This window comes from Culex pipiens, chromosome 3, assembly GCF_016801865.2.
Source record: "Culex pipiens pallens isolate TS chromosome 3, TS_CPP_V2, whole genome shotgun sequence".
Taxonomy (NCBI): domain Eukaryota; kingdom Metazoa; phylum Arthropoda; class Insecta; order Diptera; family Culicidae; genus Culex; species Culex pipiens.
Window position 1 is genome coordinate 151,624,606 of NC_068939.1, and position 23,370 is coordinate 151,647,975.

At 39.2% G+C, this 23,370-nt stretch overlaps 1 protein-coding gene and 1 pseudogene across 1 annotated transcript in view; one reads left to right on the plus strand and one right to left on the minus strand.

Moving 5' to 3' along the window:
* Positions 1 to 2,722: 2,722 nt before the first annotated feature.
* LOC120420023 (uncharacterized) lies at positions 2,723 to 6,098 on the minus strand (annotated as a pseudogene).
* A 1,352-nt stretch (positions 6,099 to 7,450) lies between these two features.
* LOC120419997 (tyrosine-protein phosphatase non-receptor type 9) overlaps positions 7,451 to 23,370 on the plus strand; it is a 103,972-nt gene continuing 88,052 nt past the window's right edge. The window contains exon 1 of the mRNA XM_039582887.2: positions 7,451 to 8,132. Coding sequence (XP_039438821.1) covers positions 8,016 to 8,132 — 117 coding nt within the window. The 5' untranslated portion in view covers positions 7,451 to 8,015. The remainder of the gene's footprint in view (positions 8,133 to 23,370) is intronic.

Here is a 23,370-nt window from a genome sequence, read left to right on the forward strand (position 1 = left end):
GCCGAATGTACATGGCGCTTTGTTCATGTTGCTTTTTTTTCGTCACGAGGTTCATGTAGTCTTTTGTTTGACAGGTTGACAGGGCTATATAAACAGGGACTGCTGATGGCAGAGATTTTGTTTATGTTACTTTATTTGAAATCAGACTTTACTGAAGTAACTATTGCGCATTTTTGGTGGAGAGGTAGCTTATTAGGAGTACTTTCAGAATATGCAATAACCCAGAAAGTGTCAAAATGTACATGATGCCTTTTGAAATGTTACCGTCGAGTTGGGGTTTCAGTGTATTTCAACCAGCTGTCAGTAATTTTCAAAGTACTTTTAATTATCGAATACAGATCCATGCAGTTCGCGAATCCGCATTGCTACATTGCCTCAATCACATTGTCGTGATAGAGTTCATACAATATTGTATCCTTTCCACTCAAATGACAGTTTACATAAGGTGGGAGAGGGGTACACCGACGACATACATGATAGTGTGCGTGAGCGCCGTGTAAAAAGTGACAGTTCGTCACTTTTTAGTTTGACTTTGACCAACCAACGGGGTACAAACTAAAAAAGTGTCAAATGAAAAAGTGACCAACCACCGGGGGTTGAGTGTACCTGGAGTTTTTTTTGTTAAGGTCCAATAAACAAAATTTTCAGTTTTTGCTTTTTGGGTGTTTTTTAATACCCCTGACTCAAGGCGGTTTTTTATACTCTTGTTTACAAAAGTTATGTGCCCTAATGAAATGGAATGCACGAAAGACCACACTTCAAGCAAAACTATTTAAAAGGTCCAATGTCCAAGTGTAAACAAACAGCCTTTATACTGTTCACGTCAGTTGTTGAAAATTAGGAACGAGCAGGATAGAATGTTTGTTCAATTCAATTCAATTAGTGCTCTTAGAATTTAACAGTTCTGCTTCAGAATGTTACATTTGCAATTCAGAGATTTAGAGAACTGAGATCAATTCTGGAGCAACACGAGAAAAGGGCGGATAAGCATTTTGACAGTTTGAACTATTTTGCTATTTCTCAAGCTTCAGGTAACTTTTTCTCAAAATTCGAAATGGGAAACATTAGCTGACCTCCACAGCTACCATTCAACACTATGGGTTTTGTAAAATACAGTACTTGTTCGGTAACTGGGCTGAGAACGTAGCCCAGTCACCGAATGCTGCTCGCATACTGGGCTGAACGAAAAATAACGAGGGGACCACCGATGCATAATATTTTCCTCATGAAATATAAAAATAAAAGTTAATCAAATTTATTTACAATGCTTACTTTTCATATTTCTTTAATTGTGACTTGAAATTAAATAAAAGTTTGAAACAATTTTTTTTTATTTATTGAACATGATTTTTGCATCCATTAACCCCTCGGTTATTTCGGTTTGTTTTGGTTTTTTGACGTTTGTCTGCTTTTTAACTGGGCTATGGCCCAGTTATCGAACGCACAGTTAAAAAGCGGGCCAGTTAAACACCGCCCAGTTACCGAACAACTACTGTAGTTGTTTATTGCCTGGGAAATTGCAAAATAGTTGCAGCTGTCAGAATGCGTATGCGCCCTTTTCAAATGTTGCTCCAGAATGCATAACCATTTACACTCAAACCCCGATGGTTTGAAAGGTTTGAAACCACTTTTTAGTTTGACACCCCTTTTACACGCAGTTCACACACACTACCAAACGTTTGTTTTGAAAGTGTGCGTGAGCGCCGTGTAAAAAGTGACAGTTCGTCACTTTTTAGTTTGACTTTGACCAACCAACGTGGTACAAACTAAAAAAGTGTCAAACGAAATTGTGACCAACCAGTGATTGTACTACCATGTTTCTTAGTTTAGATTTTGCTAGCTGAGGGAAATTGTTTTTTAAGAAAAAACCCTAATAGACTGTTTGTATTTATTTTGAAATTGGCCCAATTGGGTCCTAAAATGAAGCTTAGATTGTTGATATTATTGTTTACAGCGATAAAGCTTATTTTCTGAGTACAATGATCCTTTGTACGACCACAAAGAGTTTAAAAAGGAATTTTTAAATCAATTTTGAAAAATTAACCTCGCGGTCCTTCTTGACAGAAAAGCTCCTAATTGACAGCTCGTTCCAAAGAGACCATAGTTGATCCTTCGAAAAAATGTTGTCTTGTCAAAAAAAATTGCATTAAATGAAAAAAGTGATCAAAAATGGATTTCAATTGTGTTTTTTACCATTGTACATAAAAATTGACATAGGCCTTTAGTACCCAATTACATTGTTTGCTAGATAAAAAAAAGTCTGGGTATTTTTTACATTTTTTGTGCAGATTTATTCAAACCATATACAGTTATATTACCACCCAGTCCACTCCAAATCGGCAACCCTGGCCCACCCAACCTGCCGCGCCCACACGCACACACATCCCACTCCTTCGTGTTGGTGCACGCTTACCAGGGGAACTCAAATTTGAGTGGATCCAATCAAAACGGCGCAAACCGTAGTCATACAAATTTGACATCGAGTACCCGAACTTAATTTTAACATGGTGAAGCCGATGTCAAATTTGACATGCGCTGGGTACCGGAAAAATCCTCCAGGAAAGCAGAAAAACGGTTCCGGGGGACGGTTAGCGGTTCGGAATGATACGGAAAAGAAAATTGTCGTTCTGGTACTAGTTTTTTGTTGAATTTATTTTAATTTTAATGTAGATAAATTATAATTTCTTTATTATCATTTTTAGCATTTGAGCCGTGGATCTTGTTTGGCGAAATTCGACGGAATTGATTACGGGTGGAAGAGGACTAGCGAGTGACACTTGAAGATATCGTTGATGAGGTCACGCGGAGTGTCGGTTCGGGCGATTAGCTGCAGGAAGTCTCTAAGAGAGTTTCTTTGGGAGGTTGATCGAGCGGAAGAACCTTCCACGGCAACTTGAATGAAATCTTTGATGTTGTAGAAGGAGGAACCGGGGACGGGTGCGTCCTGGGTGACGTGGCCACGTCGCCGGGCGAGGACGGTGTAAACGAAGGAAACGCAATCGGCGGGGTCTTGCACTTCAACGAATAGGTACGGTTCCATTAGGCGGAGTAGGGGACTTTGCGGGAGGTTGGGACCACCTCCGCGGTGGAAGGGTTCCTGATGGGCGATGGGCAAAAGGTCACCATCTCGGAGTACATCTTGCGCAGGTCGTGCATCGTGCAGTCCAGGTAGAGTAGAGTTCACCGGTGCTTGCGAAGCAAATATTCCCCAAAATCGGCAACACCTGCTTCGTGGTCACCAGCGGGCGGATGGTCCTCGAGGAGAAATCTGTAAAGTCCAAATATTCCGTAAGATAACTGATCGCTTCAAAGGCGGTTAGCGATACTGCGAACAGAACCTCGATCGGTTCGCTCGGCTTGGCTAATGGCAAGTGACAAGTCGTATGTTACCAAACTTCAGCAGCACGGGAAGCAGCTTCACTGTAGTGGAGCTGGTGGATGAGTTGACGCGCAGAATCTACGGCATTAGCTGGAGAAGACAGATGTTGAACTCGCAGCCGACCTACGAACGTCCTACAGGTACGCTTGACCAGCACGTTCCGCAGCACTGACAAGAAGCCCTTCTGCACAAGCTTCTGCCTGACCTATGTTCATAAAAAGCACGCGGCCCGGAAGTCAACCTTCGGTTCCTGGTCCCCCTTCGTCTTCGCCCTACCCGAATGGCCTTCCGCGGCATTGTTGTTCTGCTTCTGGCGGTCGTATAAACGCCACTGTCCTGCCGGATCCTCCCGCTCACTCAAGCGGCTGCACCTGCAGGGCCTATTATTGCAAGCCTGTCCACTACTCCACTCCGATCGGTCCGAACATCTTGACCAAGGCCGGGATGATCAAGTGCAGGTAGTCTTTCAAATTGTTGCCGATTTTTTGCAGCGCGGAGAGCAGCTTCGCCGTAACGACGTTTCTATGTGGAGTTGTTGTGCAGGAGAACGCGCAGAATCTGCTGTAATAGCTGGCAAGTGTGTATTAGCCGGGGGCATCGTGGCATCATCCTCAAGCCCAAGCACGGAGCGGGCGTTCTCTTGATCTCTTGAATCTGGAGATAGGTAACTCATCTGTGGCGAGCAACGCGATTTGCCAAATGGCGGTCTCGCTAGCCGATTCCGATGACTTGCGCGTCATTCTTTCGGAAATTTTCGGAAAATGCGTAAAGTGTTTGTAGCAGCGGCAAAGGGTATCTATTCACCCCCAAAAAATCCTTAACCTTTTCGGAGTACTTGAGCAGTTCAACGGCCAGCGCTTTGTACTCTTGAAGGCGTGCTACTTCAGGATTCTCTTGCCACGGTCGTAGCTATCGTTGATGTCGGGGCGCGAAAGCTTAGAAGACTTGATCTTTCGCAGGCCAACCTGCTTGACCATGCCCCACACGGACCACGTGCGATGCGATCAGCGTATCCTGCCTCGGATCACTGCTTGTACCTAGAATCAAAAAAAAGAACATTAAAATGACCTAACAAATCATTGTACCACCTACAGGAAGTTATCTGGTCATCGTGTCCATTGTGGCCAGCAGCAAGTGTTTGATAACAAGGTACCAAACCTGTTCCGGCATGTAGGCGGAGTGGCCGAAAGACAGCCTACGTGGATCCTGCTCAGAATGTGCAGATGCCTTCCACCCGGAAAAGTCAGTGCCTGGTCCTGATCGTCACACCGATTGCTGAAACCCATCCGTCCTGTCGAGCACTTGATTAATGGTTTGGTTGGCATACGAGAACGCTTCGTTCCGATCCGAGTCGATCTCGCGTCGCCGCCGGCAAACCACGATAATCTAGAAACAAAATACAGCGCATTCCTGGGGGGCGCGGTTCCGGGTTGGAACTCCGCCAGTTTGATCCGAACGACTCAACGAAGGGTTTGCCGGCAGGAACCGGTCGTAGCAGCACCAACTTCATGCGGCATGATTCGAAGGCCGTCTGCGCGTTCGGATCACACGTGTGGATGTTGGCGGGGATGACCGGAAAGTGAATCCGGAAATGATGCGCCCGAGATAGTCGCGGTTGTTTGGAAGCAGGGTGGTAGCTAGGCGAGCGAGCTTGTTCAAGGCTTGGCGTAAAGTTCCGAAGGCCAGTGGTGACCGTTACCATCAGTGGATTCGCTTGGAACACCGTAACCGTAAGAAATCAGCTTTTCCTCCAAGTAGCCGTTCAACTCTCCGATCGGGTCGCGACGAGCTTCCGTGTTGTGCAGAATTCTGAACAGCTCACGTCGGTCCAGGTTGCTGTAATCCAACTCGAATCGGTTCAGTTCTGCACCCTCGTTCGCCTCGCAGAACCGCTTCAGCTCGGCCAAATTGTCATCGAACAGAGAAAAGCCGTAGATAAACAGACGCGGAGTGCTCAGCAGATTTAAGTTGGAGCAATTGCGCAGCTTCGTGGTACCGGACATTCGAATTGAGCTCCTCGCCGCAGTACATGGAGAAGACGCAGACCGGGCAAGGAATCAAGCTGTTGCTGAACTTGACTCCGCAGTGGCTGCAGGTTTCGTTGCACAGGTTGAAGCCAATCGCCGTCAGCAGCGGTTCCGCACGTCCCCTGGATTTAAGTCCTTTTCGGCGACCAGGATTCGCCGGTGGTCAACCTTTATTCCCTTGGCGAGGAAAGGAATCTTCGGGTTGGTGTCCACATTAATGTCCATCCGCGGACCTTGAACCGTGCCCTTCGAACGGCCAGGAGCAATCTGCTGCTTGCAGTTCAACTCCCTGACCCGCAACTTCGGCATCAACTTTTCGGGATAATCATGCTTCATGGCCAGATCGATGTTGTACAGTGCAAACGCGTACTCGCCCTGCTCGAAGTAAACCGCCGACCTTAAAATTCAAAAACATACATCAAAACCTAACCTCAATCAAACCACACACGCCTCCCGCCTTACCGATTCCCGTATCCCGTGGCCAGCTGGTCCGTCTCCTTCTACGCGAAGCACCATAACAAAGCTTCCCCATACTTCCCGTCCAGATAGAGCCGGTTGCCAGTGTTGCGAAAGCGGGCCGCGTCGGCGTCGCACTTGCCTTGTTCCGGAACCAGCAGCAGATCCCGACGCTGGTCCATAAAGTCCTGGTACAGCGTAAAGTCGGCCCGGATGACCCCACGCTCGAGGAGCATCTCCTGCAGCAGGTCGATGGCACCGGTGGGTGGGTGGCGGAAGCAGATTCGGACTCATGGTTCGGTCAAGATTACTCCCTCTCAATCACAATCCGGCTCGATTATAAACGGATTGATAGCCGTGGACCTCCAGTCCCAACCTTTAAGTTTTCTTAATATTCTTCCGGAGCGGGGCTTCGAGCAACTGTTACGCGTCGCGACTGTCCCATCCGCGGAACGACGGCAGAATACTCGTGATCGAGTCAGGCAATAGTAAAGTTTGTCTATCGTTCAGCACCTTTTCCGGCTGCGCCAAGTTGCGAGAATTTGCAGGGCAGCAGATTGCACCTAACCGGAATGGTCATCCGGGACGTGAACTAGTGAGTTGATGATCCTCATGGTCCATGTTTTCCGCAAGATAGTTGATCGTTCCAAGAGCGGCCAGCGATACCGTGAACGGGACCTCGATCGGTTCTACAAGCTTGACCGTGGCCGGGATTATCGAGGGAGCAAGTAGTCGCCCAGATTGTTGCCGAACTTTTGTGGCGAGTAGCTACAGCATTACAAAGCTGGTCTGGAGTTGTCGTGCAGAAGAACGCGCTGAATCTGCGGCCTGAACCTTCCGTGCTTTCCTGTTAGCCTCCACCGGCGACGCCGTCAGCGGTCGCTTTCAACTGCTTCCGGCGGTCCTTTTACCGGCGGACATTTCGATGGGTGATGGTTCCGGCGGGACGGTCGTCTTCCAGGAGGGCCATCGACGAGTATCAAGAGCTGAATATGGGAAAATAAAAATATAAAGAGATCGTAAAACTGCGAAAAATTCCGTAAATATTTGTTGATTTTACTCTTGGATGGCAACGCCCCGTAAAAACAACTTTTATTGCTTGTTGGCTTCCGGTTCCTCTCGAGTATTAATCAACTCGGTGCGCCATGCATGATGCTGTAAAACATAAAAATTAAGAGATATTTTAAATAAAAGATTCATTTTTACAAACTTACCAGAACACCCACTTTAAAAACGCTAAGTCCCCAGAACTGTCACTTTTTAAATTTCAGCAAAGTCACCGAGCAAAATGAAGTTTGGTTCAGTGATCTCAAATTTGCGAAATAAAATCAAAACAAACCCATCTTAAAATTGACATCGCTGAACCGAACTTCATTTTGCTTGAACGAACTTAAAAATTGAGTTCCCCCAGTAAGCGTGTGAGCACGGTGAGCACTCTCGTCGTCGTCGTCGCAACTTCATTCAGCACAGCAGCACTAGCTCGCGATTCAACACAATCCCATACAAACGCCAAACGTCGCAGCACGGCACGGAATTCTGATTTCTGACTCCGCCAGCTCGATTTCGATTTGAGACGATCAGAAGAGTCGTCGTGTGTTTTATTCGTTGTTTAATTTTGTGCCAACCGGAGTTCGACCTCGGACTTGCGTCGTTCCGGAGTTCCAGCGCAACAAGAGAAGAATTTCGTGACGTGGGGAACTTCCGTTTCCGCTGACCCCTGCCAGCCCCGCAAGAATCGAGGTGGTCGTCGTGGCTAACTGTGAAGTTCTGAAGTGCCCTCAAAACTGGTGGAAGAGCGGAGTGCCTCTTCTGGAGAAGAAGTGTGAAGGAATTTCCCCCCCATTGAAAGACAGCTGCTGTGGCCACAACATTGGGCCAGCCTCCAACCAAAAGCAGCACCTCCAGAAGAGAGGGGCCTGCGCAATAATTGTTGTTATTGTTGTTTAAAAAACAAGACAAGCCTTGAGTGTGTGTTTACTATTGGCCAGTCCGTGTGGCACTCTGGAACCGAGTTCGGTTTGTTCTTATCAGCGTATTCGGTGGGAATCCACTCTTCTCTGAATGTCGTGCTATTTTTGGCCAAGCCAACCAAAGTGTGTGATTTCCTGGAAAAGTTAAAAGTTGCAAAGTTTGTCCAGTTTTTTTTTTCGTTTATGCAAAATAAAATCGTTATACTCTTGTTAGTGTTAAAAGTGAGCCCAATTGGAGAAAACCTGGACGCCGTAGAACCAACGTCGCCGCCGCCCGCTTCCAAGATGTCCCAAGAAACGGTGAGTAACCAACCTCCGGACGAGATCAAATTCCGTCCAGCGCAAGCAGAAACCACATTAGACGAGTGTAAAAAAGTAAAATAAAAATAACAAAGCAAAAATTCCCTGAACTTGGGACGAGCCGACGTTCTCGGAAGTGTTGTTGCTAATGTTTGAACATCGGGACGGGGCCAGGCCTTCCCAGCATCGCGGGCACTCGGCTCTTAGATCACCGTCGTCGATCTGGTGCGATTGGATTCGCAAAATTCATAGAATATTATTGGTTGACGCGTGATTAGAGAGTTGCAGGCAGCCAGTTGAAGCCAGACACTGCTGTCGCGTGTCTGTGTGACCGTTCAAGAAGGAAGGGCATTGACCTGTAGGACGGGAGCATAAAGGGGGGAGGGGGGGTTTGCTACTGAGAGTAAGGGAGGTTCCTTTGGGAGGAGTGGGGAATAGGATTGGGGACACGAGTGCACCTTGCAGTGGCTGTTTACCATTTGCGCAATGTGTATATAAAATTGAGGACACTCAAAACATAACTCGATAAACAATACTTGCACGGAATCATGAGTTGATGACACGAATGTCACAGCAATGATAATGTTTTATCTATTTGAAATATGAAGCTTTCTTTAATAAAAAAAAATATGGGTAAAAGCATATATCTAGACTTTTGTTTTGATAAGCTGCCCCTGTTCGCATAAATGTCCTATATGCATTCACGGCGTAGCTATATGAATAAAAATTATTCCACCGGTTTTATGCGTTTTTTTTAAATCCCAAAAATCGCTCGACGTGATATTTGAACAAACCCTTTCCGGTTTGTAGAGAAAGTAAATCCATTTTGATTGTCAAAAGATATTCAACTTTAAAGACATCTATTTTTTAAGTGCACTTCGGATGACCTTGATGCTCTGGGACCATGTCGCTCAAAAATAAGCCAGCTCCCCGGTTATACCGGAACCATAATTGAAAAAAACCTGAAACAAATCATCATTGAAAAACAATATTTCAAACTAAATTTAGAAAAGGCCTTAGAATTGTGAATGGAATTATCCAAATATGGTTCCAGCTGTGACCACCGGAGAACTTAGGAACTGGTCCTGGGGACAAAAGTTCTCTTCAGGAACACTTCTCTATTAAAATCATGAAGTTTGGTTTGATGTATTGCGAGGGTGGTTTCAGGTATTTGAACAATATGGTCTTAGATATGGCCACCGGAGAACCTAGCAACCGGTCCAGGAGGAAAACGTACATCTTAAGGACACTCTCCATCCAAAATCATGAAGTTTGATATGTCGCATGATCAGTTTACGCTCTTTGCATCTGGTTCTGGAAGTGGCCACCGGAGATCGGAGGAGCCGGTTTCGACGGGTCTTACAGCATTTTATAATATTCTAGGATAGTTTTGCATGTTTGCATGTTTTCAAGCACCTCAATCAGCAAAAAAGCACCTCAAATTCACCTCCGGGAACCCAAAATATCTCCGGTGGTCAGGTACCATTTTTCCAAAACTGATCGTATCCTGAAAATAGATTTAATTTCTAGTCGAATGAAAAACACAAAATTCTCCACCGTTATTCGCTCGTAGAACAGGAACCAAAACGTCATATCCTGAATCCACAGTTGATTCTTATGGCAAAGTTAACGTATTTTTCAGAATAGGTAAAAAAAAGGTGGTATTGGCTTAAAATTTTCCGAGATATGTACTGCCAAAAAAACTGAAATAAGAATCAGCAAACTGTTGTAACGTCACCGCAGAATGTGTCTTATACATATTTAACAGAACTTTCCATCGCGTCCGAAAGATTGAAAATCTGACAATCCCATAAATAGTTATGACCACTTAAGTGTTATTTATACACTTTATCAAAGCCGAATCTCAGATATTTTGATAAAAATAATGTCCAAATCAATCATGCGACCCATCCTTGAGTGCGTAATCAAAATACCAAGGTTGTTAACGATAAAATTATCGAGGCTCGATAACGATAACGATAGTTCTATCGTTATCGTCGGGACGATAACGATAATCTATCGTTATCGTTATTTCGATAATTCTATCGGCGATAATCTTATCGCCGATAATGGACGATAACTAATTTTTAAAATCTTTCTAAAATCGATTAATTCAACCATATCATGTTAAATTTTCAATGCTTTCACTAAGAACATATTTTTTGAAAATCTAGTTAGTTTCAAAGTAAAATATGTACTCAAAATTGTTCACAAAATACCGTATTTTTTCGAAAGTTCTCAAATTTTCAATAATTCAAACGAAACGTATCAAACGAAGCGAAATTTTGTATTTTGTTTCTCTTGTTTTAAGGTTTTTTTTGAAAATATAAATAATATCGCAAATTACCGTATTTTTCGAAAATACGCAAATTTTCAACATATGCAATATGGGTATAAAACGAAGCGAAATTTGGTTTGCTTTTTCACATTAATTAAGTTTTTTTTACAAAAAAACGTATTTTTTCGAAGGTACTCAAATTTTCAAAATAGTAATACACACATTTTTAGAGTTTTTTTTTAAATACTATAATTCTCACAAACTACCGTATTTTTTATGAAAATATTCGAATATTTTATATTTGCAATATGGGTATCAAACTACGCCAAGTTGTATATGAAGCATTCACAATTTGAATGTATGTATAAAGCATGCAAAATTTCGCTTCGTTTGATACCCATATTGCATATTTAGAAAATTTGAGTATTTCCGAAAAATACGGTAAAAGTAAATCTTTCCCACCCTTGAAGAGTATCGGGGCCGGCATTTACAAAGCGGATTCAGTGGCAATTTCATTCTCAACTTAGTGGTAACATGTTAAGGTTAATGTTAACATTCCATAGGTCGCCTCCCTAAGGTGTTGTGATAAGGTCCAGTTTGTGACGATAAACTACCTTCCCTTTACTAAGCAATCCTAAGAATCCAGAAGAGAAACGATCCCCAGTTGGTCCGAGCCGGGATTTGAACCCCGATCTACCACTTACTAGGCGAGAGCGTTGCCACTAAGCTACGTGGCTCGGTCTACGGTACATTGTAAAAATATTAGTTTTTTACAAAAAAAACTTTAATAAAGTGAAAAAGTAAACAAAATTCGCTTCGTTTGATACCAATATCGCATATTTTGAAATTTTGAATATTTTCGAAAAATACGGTAATTTGTGTTTTTTTTATATTTTCTAAAAAAAAAGCATAACTAAAATGAAAAAAACAAACAAAATTTCATTTGATACCGAAATTGCATGTTTTGAAAATTTGAGTATTTTGAAAAAAATACGATAATTTGTGAAAATTTTAGTATTTCACAACAAAAAAAACTATAATAAAGTAGAAAAGTAAACACAATTTCGCTTCGTTTGATACCCATTTTGCAAATTATGAAAATTTGAGTACCGTAAACCGGGATGACATTGATAGAATTTCAATTTATTTTTGAAATATTTTTCAACTGGTAAGGTTTGTCTTAAGATTATTATTTTTAAAACATGTTCTAGGGTAGGCCACACAAGGTACATGCACAGTTTTTTCAATAGCGTTTAAAAAAACGTTACTTTATCCACCAAAAGGTGGTTGCTGCCTTCCTCCTGAAAGCTTTGGCTAACGCTTACTTAGTAAAGACACTATACATCTGAGTGCTGCCATCTATGATAAATTTAATTATTCATTTGAAAGCACTGCAGTGTTTGTGTGCGTGCACGGCGTGCACTGAGCGGAAAGTTCCGACAGCTATCCGCCGGAGCTTTCAAATTATGTAAATAATGACCCTTTTTAGTATCAACCAAAATAGTTTTTCTAACATAACTTTTGAAGTACTGCACCAAACCGGATGAAATTAAAAAAAGACTTAAAGGACCTGAAGGCGAATCTAAAAAAATAGATCCGGACAAAATCGGTCGGGCCAGTTCCGAGAAAAGTGAGTGAGAAAAAAAAAATTCTGCGTCCATCCACACGCACAGACATTTTCTCAGAATTTGATTCTGAGCCGATATGTATACGTAAAGGTATATCTAGAAGGCTTATTTAAAAAGTTCAATTTTTGAGTGATTTTATAGCCTTGCCTCAGTGAGGTGAGGAAGGCAAAAATAGTTGCATTGAAAATTCTTATTTTGAATTCCGGGATGACTTTGATAGTCATAGTTATTCTTGTAAAAATAAGATTCAGTGTGTTCAAATTTTATGTTTACGTCAAATGTACTATCACTAAGGTGTCTGATACAGCTTTTAAGAAAAAAAATCAATGTTTATAAATAGTTAACTAAGTTTATAAGCTTTTTCACAAAATACATATAAATTTTAGGTAAAATTGCTAAAAAGTCAAAATTTTGCCTAAAATTCATTAAAACTAGTTTTGTTTATAAAATTATCGAATCATATTACACTCTAAACTGAAATCGAAGCAAGAATCAAAAGTTTTCACATTTTATATGACATTTGTTCTACTGAAAATGCCTATAAATTGGGAGATTTTTTTGAATTATGTTTCACATAATATCAATTATTTACAAACTTATTTTACCTTCTCCTAGTGGAAAATTGTCCAAAGAATCCGAAAATGCATTCCATTTTCCGATTCGAAATCATGTTCATTGAGAAAATCATGACACTTTCAGAATATTAAAATAATGCTTTTTATCAACATCAACTTTTTGTTAACTCACTTTTTAAACTTTTCAAAATTTTATGAAAATTTCTTTTAAGAGTACTTTGAACACTTCTCTACCATGGTCAGAATGATTCCATACCATTCCGTACGTATTAAATTTGTACTCTTCATTTTGCGGAAAAATCTCAAACCTATCAAAGTCACCCCGGCTATCAAAGTCACCCCGTTTTACGGTATTTTGTGAACAATTTTGAGTAAATATTTTACTTTGAAACTTGATAACATTATCTGCGATAGAATTATCGAAATAACGATAACGATTTTTAGTTTACCACAAAAAAGGTAGGAAGACATCAAGCTCCTTACGCATAGCATAGCATAGCATTGGTGTCTACCCGTAGCTGCTACTTCGTTATTGACCAGGACCCCCAAACATTGCTCCGTGGACCACAGATGAAAAGTAGGAACCAATCATCACCCCTTCGCAATTTTCAAAGGTCCCTATCGTGCTGATCAATACCGACGCCGGCCACGACCAGAGGTAAGACACGGGGAAGTGGATGGGAATGTTAGCCGATACTTGAGTGATGGGACCGCTAAATCAGCTGCGTCTCCGACAAAGTATCACATGAGTTTTGAGGGGTTAGTAAGATGGGTATAAGGTCAGGATTCACTGTGGTAGGTGATGCGACCATAAGCAATTTGTTTATCGGTTGAAATTTTAAAAATCTTAGGCAGCCGGCTGCGGAAAGATAGCTATCTAGGGATTTAAATATAGTATTAATTCGACCGCGATTCTCCAGAAATTCTCCGTCGGCGTGCCTTCCGATCAACGGTGATGTAGGAAGGGCTTCATTTATTGAAATGATTTTATATCATAAGCCTTAAAAAATATTCGACGGCGTGCCTTCCAATCATCGATGATATAGAAAGGACTTAATCCAGCAATACGACTTGCTAGTCTCAAAAAAATAGGTACGTTTTTATAGAAAACTATAAAAAGAGAACAACACAAAAAAACTCATCGGCCAACGAACGCGAGTGAAAAAAAAACAATGAAAAAAAAGAAGAAGGTAAAAAAAAACAGAACTGCGCGTCCCGAAAAGCACCACACTAATGATGCTATTATTTAATTATAATGACCAATCACCCCATGCACTCGAACAGCGACACAAAAGAGACGGAAAATAACACGAAAAAAACAGGACTGCGCGTCCACACAGGCACCGCACTACTGATGCCATTATTTAATTATAATGACCAATCACCCCATGCACTCGAACAGCGACACAAAAGAGACGGTAAATAACACGAAAAAAAAAACAGGACTGCGCGTCCACACAGGCACCGCACTACTCGGAAGACATCAAGCTCCTTACGGTGGATAAAGTAAGTTTTTTTTTGGTTTATATACTTTTTCTTCTGATGAAATCATCCCAAGTCTTGATTATCCGAAGTTTTAACAATAAAAAAAGTTTTGTATTTTGTATTTTCTTCAAAAAAAAAATCTAATGTGGCTCGATTATCCGCTGTGTATGTTTTGCAAGGACCTACCTAAAATCAAATCTTGGTATTTTTTTTTGCGTTTTCAAGATTTTCAAAATATAAGTATAGATAATATAAAAGCACTATTATCCATTCTCAACTGGTTTTTAAATGTCAAAAGGCGATGGAAAGAATTCTTGATTTTTTAGCAATATTATGATAATTTTTTCTTGTTTCGTGTGATTCTGCATTGCAAAGTTAGCCGTGTTTGACTAAAATTTCCTACGTTTCAAGTTGAAATAAGTTTGCGGTACTTCTATCGATGTACTTGGCTATGTTATCACGCAGTTTTTTGCATCTTAAAGGATAATACAATATTATACCAATATATAAATATAAAAAATACACAAAACTTGCAAAAGATAAAGATTGAAGGTTGTAGAATGTACTACAAAATTATTGTTAAATTTGACCGAAGTCGATAACAGTTTACCGTAATTTCATATTTCGTATCAATCAGTGAATTCGGCAAAATGCAATGCCTCATACAGGGGTAAAGCTTAAAATGACTCATCAAGGTCTTCGGAGTGAGTAACACCTCTCGTGTTGATCATCTTGGGGATGTCACCGGGCACGGTATTCATATAGTGTCATACTCACGCAATGAGCTGGTTCGTCGAATCGGTTGCACTGTAAAGTGATCGTCGTTTTACGCCATCGACGACGAGGTTTCGCTTCCATCAAGGACACTTTCTACCGGTAATAGGCGTTGTATTTACGCATCATGATTTGAATTTCTTCAAACAGAGTCAAATAAATTTCGTTGTTAAAATTTTAAACTCTTTTTAACTATACTGTGTTTGATCAATCAATCATTAATTTAAATAAAATATTGTAAAGTTTTGCTACGAGCTTCAAGCGGTTAAAGATTCTCGGTATTCATAACATTTCCCAAGCACGGGAGCAACAATGTTTTGATTGCCCTCGGTTTCGGTACGGTCTAGATTTTTTCTTGCTGTCGATGCTGTGAAAAATCTCGATTGGTGAAGTTTCGTCGAAAAACGGATGGCTAATTGAGTTATATCATGCGGGCTCGGGTCCGTCCGTCCAACCCACATCGGGCCCAACCTTTGGTGGTTTTAGGCTATACGGTCGTAATTTCGTTCGAAATGCTTCTCGCATAATTGAGTTTGGTTTCAATTTTCTCCGGTGAGAAATTGATTTTTTACAAAAATACAAAAATACAAAAATACAAAAATACAAAAATACAAAAATACAAAAATACAAAAATACAAAAATACAAAAATACAAAAATACAAAAATACAAAAATACAAAAATACCAAAAATACAAAAATACAAAAATACAAAAATACAAAAATACAAAAATACAAAAATACAAAAATACAAAAATACAAAAATACAAAAATACAAAAATACAAAAATACAAAAATACAAAAACACAAAAATACAAAAATACAAAAATACAAAAATACAAAAATACAAAAATACAAAAATACAAAAATACAAAAATACAAAAATACAAAAATACAAAAATACAAAAATACAAAAATACAAAAATACAAAAATACAAAAATACAAAAATACAAAAATACAAAAATACAAAAATACAAAAATACAAAAATACAAAAATACAAAAATACAAAAATACAAAAATACAAAAATACAAAAATACAAAAATACAAAAATACAACAATACAAAAATACAAAAATACAAAAATACAAAAATACAAACATACAAAAATACAAAAATACAAAAATACAAAAATACAAAAATACAAAAATACAAAAATACAAAAATACAAAAATACAAAAATACAAAAATACAAAAATACAAAAATACAAAAGCATAGCATAGCATAGCATAGCATAACGGGTCTGCACCACGCTGTAGGGGGTGCCACAATGGTCAATTCAATATTTTTAGACAATTTGATTGTTGCCCGGTACAACCAAAAATATCTAAGAACGTAAATTTCCACACTGTGCTCCAAGGCTACGCCCATACAGTCCCGTGGGGATTTGGGAGGGGATGTTTTTGTTGTTCACTAGTGGCAAAAGTGCAGGGAACCCATGCGACTTTTAAAAGTGAACGGAATATTTTTGGGAGGTTTGGAATGGGGGTTAGGGGAATTTCATCGGGCCGATGAAAAATGTTGAATGCGTAATGTATTAAATGTATTGGAAGTTTGTAAGTGTAAGTGTGAGTCTGTAGTGTATTATCTAATAAGCATATAGTTTTGTAATAATAATAAATAATAAATATAATCAGGCTGATTCCAGGAAGCTGTAAAAAGTAGCAGTTAAAATACAAATGCTCCAGACTCCTATGCTGTTTTAGAAAGTTTCGTCAATTTAAGAAATTTGATCATATAAAGTATGAGGAGATGGTATGTTAGGAAAAGAATAGTAAAACATGTAGTGAGTAGATAAATTTACATATAGACAGTTAATTGGAAAATAATTCCAGGAAGCTGTAAAAAATAACACTAATTAAAAACTAATAATTCAGATGGAACCACAAATGAAACAACAGAAACACAAATATCCAACCACCACCACCATCCACAGAACTAACTCGGAAGATAATTAATAGAAATCTCTAAACAAAATGACACCGAAAACACAAAAAATCCTGACAAAATGTATAGAAATGATAAACCAATTAAATCGGCAGCACTGCACTGACCTCAAAACTCAGTCCACAACATCCACAACTCACACACTTTCGCTCTCACTCGCTCCACTCACCCGATCGAAGGCACTCACCAAATGTCAAAACAAGAACTCATCTAAGCGAAAAAGATCACGTCGCTTTTATCTCTTTCGCGCTCAAACCCTGACACACAGATTCAAAATGCTATCACGAAAAAAATGTTTGGCTTACCTAAGCAATCATCTGAAAAAATAAAAATAAATAGAAACGCATTCACTCATCCTTACACACTACCTTTTTTATCATTACTAGTATGCTGTTGAATTTACAATAATGGAATCTTAAAAAGTCTGTAGCAAATGTGAAAAGTCTGTAACCAATCATTTGATTTGGAAAACTGGCAATCTTGTCTTTACTCATTCACATATACACGCTCATTCATACAAAGAAAACAAACCCTGGGCTGCGACCTTCATCCACGTCCACTCTCGCATGCATCGGAATACACCAACACACTCTAAGCGCTTTGTAGCAGGACAGCCTCGCCACCGGCTGTTGACGACACACGACGAGCAGCAGCAGAATTAGAGAGCAAAAAGCTCGAGATCAACACACTGATCACAGCGCGGTCGACACCGCCTCGTTGGCACTGCATATGTGTGCGTGAGCTCGTCAGATGTTTGGTGGCTCTCCTATTTTGTTGAAGATTTCCTCCGGCTGCTAGATGCCAGAGTTTCTTACATGGGAAACCATGAAGCTCCTTACACTAAAAATTTCACAAAACCACAAAAAGCACAAAACAATCTTTATTGCTCGGTCCAAAACACCGTGGCACCACCCCAGGCGACCGCGAACACCTCACCAATACTATTACACTCGTCCCTATCATCGCGAGGCACGCATTGAAAAAGTGGTCAAGCGACCGAAATTAAATTTAAAGATTTTCTATCAAATTCGCCTGAAAAAGCCAATCCTTCACTATTAACCAACGGGAAACCAATATTTCCTTTCCATGTACACTTTTTTCTTCACGAAACTACCGATTTCAGGCGTAAAAACGTATTTTATTCAAGACCGCGACGTTTCAGCTTCCGCACCCGATGGCCGTGCTGCCAACTCTCACAAAAATACAAAAATACAAAAATACAAAAATACAAAAATACAAAAATACAAAAATACAAAAATACAAAAATACAAAAATACAAAAATACAAAAATACAAAAATGCAAAAATACAAAAATACAAAAATACAAAAATACAAAAATACAAAAATACAAAAATACAAAAATACAAAAATACAAAAATACAAAAATACAAAAATACAAAAATACAAAAATACAAAAATACAAAAATACAAAAATACAAAAATACAAAAATACAAAAATACAAAAATACAAAAATACAAAAATACAAAAATACAAAAATACAAAAATACAAAAATACAAAAATACAAAAATACAAAAATACAAAAATACAAAAATACAAAAATACAAAAATACAAAAATACAAAAATACAAAAATACAAAAATACAAAAATACAAAAATACAAAAATACAAAAATACAAAAATACAAAAATACAAAAATACAAAAATACAAAAATACAAAAATACAGCGAAAGTCAGAGTTGCGAATGATACCTCTTAGCTGCAACGTGCTGAAGCTAAATTAAAGAGAAAATCAACAATCAAAATCACGGAAACCCATCATCCCGGGCCTGGTGCCTCCCACGAGGCTACTGTTGAATGAAATTGGTTTTCCAGAAAAAAAGCGCACCACGTGGGCACCACCGCCTCGAACTGTCCCATTCATTTGAAAATAAAACACAAAAATCTCTCTCGTTATTGTGAATTTTTCCCCGGGAATCTCACCACAAGTCCGATTTAGTGGAAAATGCAATTTATGATTGCCCCGTAGGCGGCGGCGACGGCCTCAACTTCCGTCGTGGACTCCGGGAAAAACTGGCAGCCGGGCTTCCGCTGAAAATGAGAAAAAAATGAACCCAGGAACGTGAGCAGACAGTATTGTCGGAAGCCTTCCTCTCTAATTTATGGGCCGAGTCCTGGAATCGCTTGCGGGTGGGATACAGCGTATTGTGGAAACCATGGAAGTAGACTGGTTTGTAATTAGAGCTGCAGAATTTGGTGGAATCCGCTTATATTCCAATTAAAATTTCTTAGAGGAAGAAACATCATAATTTTTTTATGTAATTCTTAAAATTCTAAATATGAAGGGTAAAAGTCAACATCCAGCAAGTTATTTCGGCGAAAAACTCAACTCAATTTCGTTTGTCATTTTTCAACACTTCCGCGAATCGCGTAATTCTGTTGGCGTGTATTTCCCGGCTAATTGATCAAAATCTCCCGTCCTAGGTCAGCGTAGCCCGTAAACGGGTGTGCCGCATTTTTTTTTTTCGCGGGAAAACAATTTCATCACGAATGCAATCAGCGGCGAGCGTGGGGCGGTGCACGTGCGACGACACCTACACGGTCGATAATCAACTTCCTTTTTTTTCGTGGAAAATTGTACCTACAATTTGTGATAACGTAAGGATAGCATTGTTTTATAAATATTTAGAAAACTTTTTTTCAAATATTGCATTTTTGTGACTTTGAAATACAATGTAGAAAAAAGTTTAATTTTGGATGGTTAAAATTTGAGTTCCCTCTTTTTTGAGTGATTTCCTTTGAGTTTTTTTTTCAATAGTGCTTTAAAAATCAGTTTGGTACAGTCCAGATTCGATTATCCGGAGCCTCGATTATCTTAAGTTTCGATTATCCGAAGTGAAATTTTTCCGAGGCCTTCGGATAATCGAGTCTGGACTGTATTGGTATTTTAAAAACATTGATAGTCCTTGATAGTATTGGTTACGTCCATGAGTAAGGTTACTTATAATGTTTATTCAAAAAGTATCTCATATATAAATGTTCGTCTAACTAATTTTATTTAGCTTTAAAAAAAAACATAGAAATTTAGGGTGAAGTTTGATAAAATATTTTTTTTTGTTGATAAAATATCACTAGAAATTGATTTTTTGTACAAACATCAATTTTTGTTGTCTTGATTTTGTAGCATGAATATAAAATATCAAAATTTTATTCAACTGAAAATTCCTGTAATTCTGAAGATATTGTATGATTTTGTTTCAATTTCATTTAAAACTTTAAATTTTGAAACTGCTATAAGTTTTTCTAGTGTAAAACTTTCCGAAGAATGCAATCCGTTTTTTGCTTCAAATTAATTTTCATTGAGAATTTCGTAGAGAATTGCTCAAGTGTTTTTTTAAATGGGTTTACCGCAAAAGATCAAAGTCATGGTCGCAGTGGTCTCAACCCAACAAAAAAAAAAAGTGTTATCTTGGCAACTATTGGTACTATTGGTAATGCAGGCCAAGGATTGATACCTAAGACCATGCAATGGCACTGACCTTGTTGCGTGCTCTTCGGTTGACGTCCACGTAAGGAACATCCTGGAAGGAGCGTAACTAACTACATCCGTAGTTCTGTTAGATCATCCGAATTATCTTGATCAGAACAGTATAGCTCTGGTTCATTGCGAGTGTCCTATTTTCTTACCTCCACGTTGGCTTGGTTTTCATGATGACCTAGACCTAGCTGGTGGCCTGTGGAAACGGATCGTAAACCTTTGACCACCGCGGGTCAGAGTCGAGACGGCTAAAAGAAAGGGGCGCGACAATGTGGGAAAGGGAAGTAATTTGTGATTGTAGACGGTATTGTTTCGATTCGCAGTATGTTGAGTCAACTGCTGTGGATGTACCTGAAGCATCGCACAACGGGGTTTCTCTTCTTTTCATTCTCAGCTACCACCTATCTCCTATTTTTATTTTGCTCTGCTGATTCTCACTTCTTCATTCATTCTTCTATTTTAATCATTTGATTTTGATTTTACTAACTTTTGATTCTCTTATCTCTCAAAGCTTTTCCACTCTTTTTTACTAATTGATACTGCTGTAACAAACTTTGTTTTTTCCTTAAAAATATACTTTTCCTTAATGTACTATTAATATCAAGTCTATTTATCATTCGCCTTATCTTTTTTGATTTTATTGCGAATTTATTTATTTGAATAATTCTTTATCTGTCCTATAAATTATCATTACTATAATCTTAGCTTGTTTTGTATCTCTTTTTTATTAACAATTGTCTAATTTTACATCTAATACATCTAGCTTCTCATTTTTATTCTTTAAAATACGCTCATCATTCTCTTACTATTGATTCTTGATTTTTATAAAATAAATTCTCTTTTACTGTCTATTGTTTTCAATCTTCACCCTTTTTTTCAAACAAGTGAGGTTTGAGCCCTTACTCAATTTATGGAATGGTTAAAGGACTAACACAAATATTACTATTGTATTTTTGGTAAACTTTTATAACATGCTTAGGACCAAAAATTGTAACAAAACACCGCGACAAAAGAAAAAGCAACAGATAAACACGACTCAACAATAGGGAAGATTTCAGGAGCAAACAATACACAGTAAATAACAATTAGTTTTTGAATTGAAACTAAAAATAAAACAGTTTTTGCTTTAATGAAAGTTGATAGGCACACTTTAAATGGTTAGGCGCTTATACTTATATCAAACCCTACGTAATGTACCACCCCCGGCCGAGTTAAAATTCGTAACCAGAAAAGAAGGTGTGCATGCCTGGCACGAACACTCAAAGCGTGTTCTAGCGTGCTGCTCGTACTGACTCAGAGCAAGGGTAAGATCTGGAGCAACATTTGAAAAGGGCGCATAAGCATTTTGACAGCTAGGACTATTTTGCAAATTGCGAAACAACAGGTAACTATTTAACAAAACTCGCTACGTTAGATGGTAGCTGAGAAGGCCAGCTATTGTTGACAACTTCGAGTTTTGTGAAAAAGTTACCTGTTGGCTCGGAATTTGCAAAATAGTTCTAGATGTCGAAATGCTTATCCGCCCTTTTCTCGTGTTGCTCCAGAGATGTAGGTGTAAGGGCAGTGCGTGTTCGTCGGGAACCTGGTGCATAAGATCGGTCAAGGCCCGTTCTTACACTGAAAATTGCGAATTGCGAATTGCGAATCGGGCTTAACTCTTGAAAAGAGCTTAAAACATAAATTTATTTTCGCACAGTACTGCCTTTTACCTTATTTGTTATTCATTTTTCACTTTTCCTCTTGATAGTGCCTTAGTTAAAGAAATAATTGTTCCTAAATGGATTATGATGCAACACACAGCAGTAAGGAACTCCAAAACTCTGTTATGCACTTCAAAATAACTCATTGTATCTTGATTATTCACCAATAAAACCGAATTGAATTGAATTGAAATTTTTTTCACTTTCCAAGAAGTTATTTTGAGCAACTTTTGTTCTTCGAGAAAAAAATGCTTCTCTTGTTATACGTTTTTCATTTTATATGAGCAGTTCTCTCAGATTTCAGTCATTCGATTTTTTTTTGTATTTTTTAATCCGACGGAAAAAAAATCATAATTTTAAAATCAAGACTAACATTTTAAAAGGGCGTAATATTGAATATTTTCCAAGACTTTTTCCACATGGATGATGAAGAATAATAGTTGTTCTAGAACATCTAACAACATTGAGAAATAACAGTTTTTCCTTAGGGGGTGCATATTACCCCCTATCCCCCTATGTAACGCCATAAGGAGTCTAACAAATTCCCGCTAAATCGATCGATTATATTTTAATTGACATATAAAGTTGAATGTAAACAATTGAAGTCCATTTCTGCCAGACAAATAAAGAAGTAAGCCAAAATCATTGCCCCGATTCGCGTCACAGTCGCTGACCACACTGCAAGGTTAGAGGCTCCATAAATTTCCATCAATCTGGCGCGCGCAGAAATCTTCACCAACAACAACAATAACAATCTTCGAAACGTATCCGATACTCTCGGGAAGCCTTAAAGTAAAACTTACAGTTTGTTGGTGTCACTTTTGAAAAGTGTTGGAAATTTTAGAACACTTGCAAATTTAAGTTGTTTTTAAAAATCATTGGGTATTCTTGCAATTTTGAAGAGATTAAATTGTTTCTAAAAAATCCCGATGTACCAGACTCTGGTTGATGTACACCCTCCCAAAGTGTCGTTACGCCCTTCCACAATGTTACCCCAGCAGAGACCTCGATGCTACAAGGTATGCGCACCAGCTTCAAGGGTGCGTGAAGAAGCGCTTGCGCATCCAATCCACCAGGCGGCAAACACACTTTCTTGGTGCGTACCGTCAGCAGATTGGCTTTAAATTACGCCGACTAAGCTGAAAGCGCTTGGAGTTGGAGTAGGACAACAGAACAAAACACGAAACGAAAAAAAAACTCGACGGAAGTAAACGACATCCGTTAGCCATTAAATATCGTGTGGATCGCGCTCAACGCGCTACGTGCAGGAACGCGTGGCTTGAGCTGGCGGGAAATATCGGTACTTTTGGGGGTGCGAACGAAACGGAACCGATTTAAGGCCCTGGAAGACGTCTC